Here is a 10,792-nt window from a genome sequence, read left to right on the forward strand (position 1 = left end):
TTTGGTTGACACCATTTGTTTACACACATTTGGTGCTGAATTTGTTTTTGTTTTTTTATTCAAGAATTGATAAAAAAATGTCAAAAACCCTCCAGAAACACCAATGGGTTCCTCAGATCTTCTAGTATCATATATCACTATCTATAGCCGGGTCGGAGGAATTCTAACAGGTTAAAGTTTTTAAGGTGTTTTAACTGTCCAGCCAAATGTGTTATAGGTAGATCAGTGATATGACTTTTATTTCTACATGTATTGATGATGTCATTTTATGCTCAAAAACCATGATGATTTATTTGACCTTTGACCCCAAAAACGTAGTTCCTGTCTCTGGTTTTGCTGTAAAAGGTTCTAATAGTGATGATAAACAGAGAGCAGTAACTATAATGTTGTTGTCTTCTTTCAGCTTTTAGATTTAGTTTTCAGTCAATAAACATTTTCAAACTGATTTTGTTATCAGTGTATTTAAAAGTGTTTAACAACTCTATTCAAAGATTTGTTTGTTTTAGACTAAATATTATAAAGAAATGTTATATTCTAGTCTTAATATAATCTTATCTCACTTTTTGACCAAAACTGTAGTTCCTGCAGTTAGATCTTTTAGGACAGTACATGCATTTCTAACAGCATAACATCTACTGGATACAATAAATATGAAGTTCAAGGGGAAATCGCAGCTGTTTTTTGGGGAAATAATCCTGATGGTATATATTGACTTTTTGATTTTTTTTAGTCATTTTGTGTCTTTTTTTGTCATTTTATGTCTTTTTTTTTGCCATTTTGTGTCTTTTTTTGTCGTTTTGTGTCTTTTTTTTTTGTCATTTTGTGTCTTTTTTTGTCATTTTGTGTCTTTTTTCGCCATTTTGTGTGTTTTGTTGTGTCTTTTTTAGTCATTTTGTGTCTTTTTTAGTCCTTTAGTCCAACATAATATGTGATTTTGAATATTTTTTTTACTTTCAAAACACTATCATGCTCAATAAAGAATTGTAAATGTGTCAAATGTGACCAAAGGTGTCAAATCTACCATATAAGAGGGTTCCATCCAGTTCTATCATTTGATACTAAATCTATTTGAGCTTGTCTCCAGTTTTACTTGGTATATCATCATCAAACTGAAACTGGCCTCATGGAGTTTACAGCCAGAACTTTAGAGGTAAATTTACAGTAGGGCTCCACGCTGCTTTGTTTTCTAGTCTGATGGAGGCAACAAGTCTGGATTATTTGGAGCTTTTGGACACTCCACAGGGTTAAAGAAAATAAATATGAAGTCTCAAAGGCTCCTGATGGTGACATATTGACTCTTCTGTAGAGTTCAACTTGTCTGAAGGATATTTCTTGTTGTGCGGCTCCTCTGTCAGCAGTCGGAGCTGCAGGTTACATTTGGAGATGAGTTCGTCCAGCTGCTCCTCAGCTTCTGTCAGGTCACACACCTCCCTCTGCAGCTCCTTATGGCGGGAAACCTGAGCTGGGTCCACTCGGTTACCACTGCAGGGAGGACAGACAGAGAAATACATCAACTTTAGATTATACTTAGGAAGTATATTATATTATAATAATAATATATAATAATAATAATAATAATAATAATAATAATAATATAAACACCTATAATAATAATAATAATAATAATATCTTATATTTATTACTTATACCTAGTATTTATTATTATTATTTATTTTTACTATTATTATTATTATTTATTATTTATTTATTAATTATTTTTTATTTATATTTATTATTTATTTATTTATTATTTATTATTTATTAATATTTATTTATATATTTATTTTCCTTTCTACTCACAGCCACTGGATGTTGTTCTTGGACTTCTTGGAGATGAGCTGGATTCCCTCCAGGACGTTGGTGATGTCATAGATGCGTCTCTTCTGGACGTCCAGGACCTGCGAGGCCCAGTTCAGGTCCACCACGCCGTCCGCCGACTGGGACAGCAGGTTGAGGAAGCGCTTGGTGGTCAGGTTCAGGGACGTGTCGTAGCGGGACTTCTCCGTCGTGGTCCGAGGGACTGGAGAGAGAACACCAGGTTCAAAATAATAAATCCTGCTTCCAACCAAACTGGACCGTTTCTCTCCTCATTAAACCAGAACCTCCTTGTGAGTTTAGTGGAACAATTTTGTGTATTTTTAGGTAATTTGATGCTTTTTGTGTCTTTCTTTGGTCATTTTGTGTCTTTTTTTTAGTCATTTTGTGTCTTTTTTGGCCATTTTGACTCTTTTTTGGCCATTTTGTGTGTTTTGTTGTGTCTTTTTCAGTCATTTTGTGTCTTTTTTAGTCCTTTAGTCCAACATAAAATGTGATTTTGAATCTTTTTTTTTTTATTTTCAAAACACGTGGTTAAAAATAATCCTGCTTTCAACCAAACTGGACCGTTTCTCTCCTCATTAAACCAGAACCTTGAGACTTTTCCCATTAACCCATTGACGTCGGGAAAGCATTACCACATTTCTACCATTGAAACCGGGGGCGCTGTTGCGTCACTCTACCATTAAGGCCGGGACAGCGGATATGTCATTTTGTAGTATTTGTATTTTTTTCCACCTATTTTCGGTCTCTTGGCCAATGAAATGCATCAGAATCATGATCAGAATACATGTGGGAGTGTCGCAATGCATCATGGGACTTTTCCAGAACTTTAAATCATGGAGGAAGACGACTATAGCGGAGGCATATATATATATATATATATATATATATATATATATATATATATATATATATAGCGGAGGAGCTCAGAAGTAAGTGATGGAAGAGATTTGATGAAAACAGCACCGATGATTTTATTGCTGATCTGGACTTTGAACCCTCGGAACCAATCGACCAGATTTATGGATGAGGAATATGTTTTTAGACGACATATTTTCACCAAAGAACAGACAGATTTGTGGCCATCTGGAGATACTAATAATATTATTAATAATATATTAATATTAATAATAATAATAATAGGCTAATTGATTGTGATGATGATATAAGAAATCATGACTGTTTATGTCTTATATTACTTTATGCGTCGTTGAGTACCCTCAAAAGTGCAATATATAAAATGTATTATTATTATTATTTATTATTATTATTATTATGATGATAATTATTATTTTTTTATTACAGTAGGCTAATGAGAACTATGTCTTGTTCTTCCAGTGGTCATATCATGTTTGCATCTTGCTAATGGGCATGTATTAGTATTAGGTATAGGACTTTTATTCAGTCAAATGTAACATTTGCTGAGTTTGTTGATTTTTTAAAAAACTTTATTGACCGTTTGGACAAATAAACTCAACTTCATATGAAAGCCACGGGTATAAGCTCTCAAATACTTTTTAAATTTCATTTTTATCTGCTACAGAGGCTGAAAAATCTATTATTTAGTAGGTGTTGAATTTCCAGAAAAACTTCAGGTTTTAGGGGGTCATTTGAAAATCGCCCAGAGGTTTTACTTTAACTAGTTTACTACTTTGATCAATAATAATAATACTGATTGTCTGCTCGTATAAATCTTTAGTCATTTCAACAGAAGAACAGATTGAATCATGTCTGACTCCAGTCAGTCTGATGTCTGATCTGATAACAGATCAGCTGTTTGTTCTTTACAGTGAGGCTGAAGCAAAGGTCAGTCTGTATAGATGGTTAATGAAGAGATCACGTGTTGCTGACGCTCTGGATTTTGGGAAACATTTTTTTTTTTTACTTTACTGCAGGTTATGAAATTACAAATATTAGCAGCTTCATCACATATTCAATTCATCCTGCAACATTTATCCATTTTTTTTACAAGAGGCAGTGCGAAAAGAATAAATAAAAAAATAAATAGATAAATAAAATAAAAATAAATAAATAGATAAATTAAATAAATAAAAAAATAAATAGATAAATTAAATAAAAATAAATAAAAGATAAATTAAATAAATAAATAAATAGATAAATAAATAAATAAATACAAAATAAATAAATAGATAAAAAAATAGATGAATGAATAAATAAATAAATGAATAGATAAATAAATAAATAAATAAATAAATAGATACATAAATAAATAGATAGATATATAAATAAATATTCATGTTTAATTGTTTGCTTATTCAATTAATTCAAAATTATAAATACACAGTTCTAGTTTTCCACTCCATGTATTTCCATGACCCATTTACTCCAGTTTCTTTTAAATTCTTCTTCTTCTGTTTCTCAACTTCTAGGTGATTCTTTCCATTTCCTTCATCTCATCTACTGTTATTTTACATTTGTTGATGCCTGGTGAATTACCGTTTATTTAATTATTATACGCATCAATCACTGTATACAGATATTTATCTCCTTCCTTCTCAATGTCTGATGGAATAATACCTAAAAGAATATTAACTGGTTTTAATGGCTTCTTGAAATAAAACGTACTGATGATTTTCTCCTGAACTCCACAATGTTTGTGTGTGTGTGTGTGTGTGTGTGTGTGTACCTCTGGGCGGGGCGGGGGTGGAGGGCGGGGCGGGGCCGATGGAGGGTCTGGTGGTGCTGACGTACTGATGGTCGCTGTCCAGGTCCAACTTCCTCTTCACCTGAACAAAAACACAGATAGTAGATTAGACCAGTTAGTTCTCAACCTTTTTGAGTCGCGACCCCAATTTAACATCCATGTTGTCCGTGACCCCCGCTCACTGAACAGGATCTCACACGCACAGTTCAGATCACCCAAAAAAGAAACAAAATGACCCAAAAAGACAGAAAATGACCAGAAAAGACAGAAAATGACCAAAAAAGGAAACAAAATGACCAAAAAAGACAAAAATTGTCCACAAAATGATCAAAAAAAGACAGAAAATGACCAAAAAAAGACAGAAAATGACCAAAAAAGACAGAAAATGACCAAAAAAAGACACAAAATGACAAAAAAAGACACAAAATGACAAAAAAAAGACACAAAATGATCAATAAAGACACAAATTTACCACAAAATGATCAAAAAAAGACAGAAAATGATCAAAAAAAGACAGAAAATGACCAAAAAAGACAGAAAATGACCAAAAAAAGACACAAAATGACAAAAAAAGACACAAAATGACAAAAAAAAGACACAAAATGATCAATAAAGACACAAATTTACCACAAAATGATCAAAAAAAGACAGAAAATGATCAAAAAAAGACAGAAAATGGCCAATAAAGACAGAAAATGAACAAAAAGACAGAAAATGACCAAAAAAAGACACAAAATGACAAAAAAAAGACACAAAATGACAAAAAAAGACACAAAATGACCAATAAAGACACAAATTTACCACAAAATGACAAAAAAAAGACAGAAAATGATCAAAAAAAGACACAAAATGATCAAAAAAAGACATTAAGTGACCAAAAACACATTAACACATGAACACTTTAACACAGTGGAGACAGAGCTGACTTCCAAAATGATTTGGCGACCCCCAGAAATCATCTCGCGACCCCAATTGGGGTCCAAACCCCAAGGTTGAGAACAGCTGGATTAGAGAAACAGAGAAACAGAGAAACAGATAACGACCATAATGACCATAACTCTGTAGTCGGCAGGGCCGGATTAACCATGTGGGCCCCAGGGCCCCCGCCCTCTAAAGGGCCCGGGGCAGTGTGTCAACAAGCTAAATATCTGGTTCTCTCTCTGACATGTTAAACTGTCTATCAGAGCCGTTGCTCAACAATGAATTTTGAGGTGATTTCTGTTTAAAACGAGCTGAGGACCAAAATGCTTCTTGATTCTAGATTCTAGATGTTTGTTTGTGTCTTGTCTTCCTCTGTGATGATTCTATCAATTCAATACATTTTTTGCTGGGAATAGGTGTTAAATAAATACTGGATGCTTTGAAAGTGGTTGCTTACTTATTATTTTGTGAAAATTGAGACACTTCCTTCATCTATTTCTATCTTTTTGTACGGTGTCCTGGAGTGCCAAGAAAGGTGCCTTCCAATTAAAATGTATTATTATTATTATTATTATTATCTATGTAGTGGGTCAATTTTGCCAGATGATACTGATGTGTTTTATTTTCATAACATCACACAAAACGTTGTATCTGGATACGATACTCATTTTCAAAAGTATTGAAACCCCCCGACCTTTAGTTTCAAACTGACCTATTACTGATGTTATCGTAGCATTAATGTTAGCCGTGTTATTATTAACTGCTAGCCGCAGCTAGCAATTAAAGGCTGACGTCACGTTAATGATTATAAACAACGTAAATAAATAAATAAATCAGGCACGTAGTATGCCCATATTACGTTTGACACAGTGTCAGTATACATAAGCATTAAGAGTTAATAAGTTTATATAAATGTTGGTGTTATTTTCTCTCTTTTAGTCCCAGAATGAATCAGAGAAAAGTCGACTTATCAAGCTTTCCTAATATTGTGCACAGCATACAACCTTAAATATTGTTCTAATTGTTATTGTTTATTGTATTTATTTATTTTTTGCACTACCTCAGACCTGAAGCTGCACTCGTCTGATTAACATGAATGCTGTAAAAGGGACCAAAAAAGACACAAAGTGACTAAAAAAATCCACAAAATTGTCATAAAACAGTTTTCCTCACATATTGTACATATTGAAGTATTTTTCCAGCCTCTCCTGTCCTCTCTTCTCAGCTCTGTGTAAACAGCCTATCAATGTTCAGTGTGTATGTGCTGGATGGTGTGTTACCTTATGAAAAGTGTTTTATGGAGTTACAGACAAATATGTTGTAAAAGGGACCAAAAAAAGACTAAATAAATCCACAAATTTATCAAAACAGTTTTCCTCACATATTTTACATATTGAAGTATTGTGATTTTTCCAGCCTCTCCTGTCCTCTCCTCTCTGCTCTGTGTAAAAAGCCTATCAATGTCCACTGCACTAGTCTGATAAACACAAATGTTGTAAAGGGACCAAAAAAGGCACAAAATGACCAAAAAGACACAAAATAGGCCACAAAATGACTAAAAAAAGACACAAAATGAATAAAAATAAGACACAAAATGACTAAAAAAGACAGAATGACAAAAAAAGGCACAAAATGACAAAAAAATGACCAAAAAGACACAAAATGACTAAAAAAAGACACAAGAAGACAAAAAAATGACACAAAATGACTAAAAAAGACACAGAATGACAAAAAAAAGACACAAGAAGACAAAAAAATGACACAAAATGACAAAAAAATGACACAAAATGATCCTCCTCTCTGCTCTGTGTAAACAATGTTCAGTGTGTATGTGCTGGATGGTTTAGTACCTTATGAAAAGTGTTTTATGGATTTGCAGACGTTGTCGTGTTCTGCATGTAATGTATGAATAAATCCTTCCTACAGACACTGCACTACTTAAGATAAAAGCAAAAACACAGTAAAAAATAAACACTTTTAAAGCAACAGGTGGATGAACTTATACAGCTTAGACCAACAACACACACATTTCAACTTTCTCTTCCACTCTCAGACCCCCCCCCCCTTTTCCTCACATATTTTACATATTGAAGTATTTTTCCAGCCTCTCCTGTCCTCTCCTCTCTGCTCTGTGTAAACAGCCTATCAATGTTCAATGTGTTTGTGCTGGATGGTGTGACACAAAATGACCAAAAAGACACAAAATAGGACACAAAATGACTAAAAATAAGACACAAAATGACTAAAAAGACACAAAATGACTAAAGATAAGACACAACACCAAAAAATGACACAAAATGACTAAAAAAAGACAGAATGACAAAAAAAGGCAAAAAAAAAAGGCACAAAATGACCAAGAAATGGCCAAAAAGACACAAAATGACTAAAAATAAGACACAAAATGACTAAAAAAAGACACAAGACAAAAAAATGACACAAAATGACTAAAAAAGACACAGAATTACAAAAAAAGACAAGACGACAAAAAAATGACACAAAATGACTAATTGACTAAATGACAGCTACTGCACTAGTTAATATAAAAGCAAAAACACAGTAAAAAATAAAAAACTTTCAAAGCAACAGGTGGATGAACTTATACAGCTTTGATCAACAACACACACTATTTAAACATAATGTTCCTCCTCAGCTAACTTCTCAGACCCCCCCGCCCCCCCCCCCCCGTCCTCACCGGGGGTCTCCCCAGCGCCGGGCGTCTCTTGTCCGGGCCCCCCACGTCCACGGGGCCCTGCGGCGTGGCGAACAGCAGGATCTCCCCGGTGCTGGAGGGGGCGGAGGCCGGGTGGAGCCCCTCATTGCTGGGGCTGGTGATAATCACTATCTGGTGGTCCTGGCCCAGATCAATACTCCCAGAGTTCAACAGGGTCTCAAAGTCTGCCAACAGATCCTCCGAAGTCTGTCCCGTGATCAGGGTCTCTGACATGGCAGAGAGTCTCCGAGGTCCCCCTTTAACTCGACTTGAAGGGGCCACAGACCAGAAAGATGCTGCAGGTTTTGAGTTTCAACACGCAGATGGATTTTCTAGCCTTGTAGGGCTGCAGACAACCATTATTATCATTATCAATGCTTTAAACGATTAATCGATTAGTTGTTTTGGTCAATAAAATGTTGAAAAATATCAATGAGTGTTTCCCAAAAACACAAAATGACGTCCTAAAATCTCTTGTTTTGAAGAGATATTCAGTTTTTTGTCATAAAGGAACAAAGAAACCCAGAAATATTCACATTGAATAAGCTGAAATCTGAGAATTTGGATTTATTGTCTTTAAAAAAAACTGCTCACACCAATTATTCGATGATCAAAATAGTTGACGATTAACTCAATAATCGATTATTGTTGCAGCTCTAAAGCCTTGTGGAAGTTTGCTTGACAAATAGCTTCAACATTTCTTTAAAAAGTTCCCCTTTCTTCTATCTTACTGCTTATAAAACCGAACTAAAAAAAAAAAAAAACACAACATAGAAGCTGATTGTTGTGTTGAAAAGCAGTTTTTCAGGCTGCTGGTGACACAAGAAGACAGGATGTTCTGCCAAACAGGAAATTTGGCAAATAAAATAAAATTGCTAAATTCATGCCAGCTCTTCGACTCTTGGAGGCTCTGCTGCTAATATGACACCGTGAAAAAAGGTCGAAAACCAGCCGAGGCAGCTGCAGAAACCCTGGAGGTCAGTTAGTGAGCTGATCTTTTGTTTTCATCTGTCCTGACAGCTACAATAGAGCCGAGAGGCCTGAAACACTGACACCAACACAGCTACTAACACAGCTACCAGCCTGCTAACCAGCTAGCTTCAGTCCTGACAATAAAACGCGGACTTAAGTTAACAAACAAGCCGATAAACCAGCAGTTTAAGGCTTTAAAACAGGATTATTTCTACTCACAGAGCTGACTTTAATGGCTATTAAAACTTTAAGCAGCCTTTCAGAAGTCAGCTATCGAAATATAAAAACATCTACAAGATTAAATACACCACCCTAGTAACTCTGGAGCATTTTAGATAGTCCGTTTGGTAAAACGAGAGTTAATTAAACGGACTATAAAGGTGAAAATGTGAAATTATAGCGCAGATTAGCATGTTAGCTGAGTTATTAGCCTCCTCGTTGTGTTGAACACGCAGGAAGGAGAGTCAGAAACTGGAAATAAAAGGAAATAAAAGGTGAAATAGAAGCTTATCGGTTGAAAGAGGAGCCGTGGATCCGTCAGAGGGTCCCCCAGGATCAGGGTCCAGGTCTCAAAGCGGCGCTCGGACCCCGTTATCGGCTGTTATTGTTGTTATTGTCCCAGCTGATCCACATCTAAACAAGGCTCGGACGGTTTTCGCGCGAAATCTTTTTTGCCGCGAAACCGACACGTGTTTTCAATTCGACGGTTTTGATTGGTCGAGGAGCAAGGGGCGGGATCGGCGGGCTCTGATTGGTTCAAACGGCTGTCTGTCATTTAAACGAAAACAGATTCAACGATCAGAAGGTGCGTTCAAGTGCCACGAAAAAACTAGTCTCACGTTTGTTTTGTTTTCTTGGTTTAAATAAGCATAGAAAAAAAACATACAAGCAGTAACTAAGTACATTTACTCAAGTACTGTACTGTACTGTATTTTGAGGTACTTGTACTTTACTTGAGTATTTCTATTTTATGTAACTTTTTACTTCTACTCTACTATATTTAGCTGCCAGCTTTAGTTACTAAAATTGTGGTCAATTTACAGTGATTAGATATATTTTTTAATGAAATCTCATAATAGGATATTAAGTAGTTAAAATGAAATGGAAATAAACTAAGTCATTTACTCAAGTACTGTACTTAAGTACAATTTTGAGATACTTGTACTTTACTTGAGTATTCTATTTTTTATGTAACTTTATACTTCTACTTCACTACATTTTGAGGCAAATATTGTACTTTTTACTCCACTACATTAAGCTGACACCTTAAGTTACTTTACAGATCAGGATTTAGCCTAAAAATGTGGCCAATTTACAGTGATTAGATATTATTTTGAATTAAACCTCATAATAGTAGATTAAGTAGTTAAAATGAAATGGAAAGTAACTAAGTACATTTACTCAAGTACTGTACTGTACTAATTTTGAGATACTTTACTTGAGTATTTCTATTTTATGTAACTTTATACTTCTACTTCACTACATTTAGAGGCAATTACTGTACTTAGAAAACATCTTTTTTTAAATTCAGATTTTAGTTTTTTGTTTCCTTTGGGTTCAAAATGTTAGTCAAGTGAATTTTTTTTTATCAGCTCATATAGGTGAGGCTGTGCTAAAGAAACATGATACCAAGGCAAATGCTTTCCTTTAAACTCTTGCTTTTAGTATTTTATCGTACGCACCAAACATATTTCATTTTCCCATGA

At 34.6% G+C, this 10,792-nt stretch overlaps 1 protein-coding gene across 1 annotated transcript in view; it reads right to left on the bottom strand.

Annotated features, from left to right (window-relative positions):
- Positions 1–9,718, bottom strand: part of e2f1 (E2F transcription factor 1) — a 15,842-nt gene extending 6,124 nt beyond the window's left edge. The window contains exons 1-4 of the mRNA XM_059332315.1: positions 8,097–9,718; positions 4,466–4,565; positions 1,801–2,020; positions 1,330–1,482 (exon numbers count right to left, since the gene is read on the bottom strand). Of these exons, the coding sequence (XP_059188298.1) occupies positions 1,330–1,482; positions 1,801–2,020; positions 4,466–4,565; positions 8,097–8,348 (725 nt within the window). The 5' untranslated portion in view covers positions 8,349–9,718. The remainder of the gene's footprint in view (positions 1–1,329; positions 1,483–1,800; positions 2,021–4,465; positions 4,566–8,096) is intronic.
- Positions 9,719–10,792: the final 1,074 nt, after the last annotated feature.

This window comes from Centropristis striata, chromosome 5, assembly GCF_030273125.1.
Source record: "Centropristis striata isolate RG_2023a ecotype Rhode Island chromosome 5, C.striata_1.0, whole genome shotgun sequence".
NCBI classification, from domain to species: domain Eukaryota; kingdom Metazoa; phylum Chordata; class Actinopteri; order Perciformes; family Serranidae; genus Centropristis; species Centropristis striata.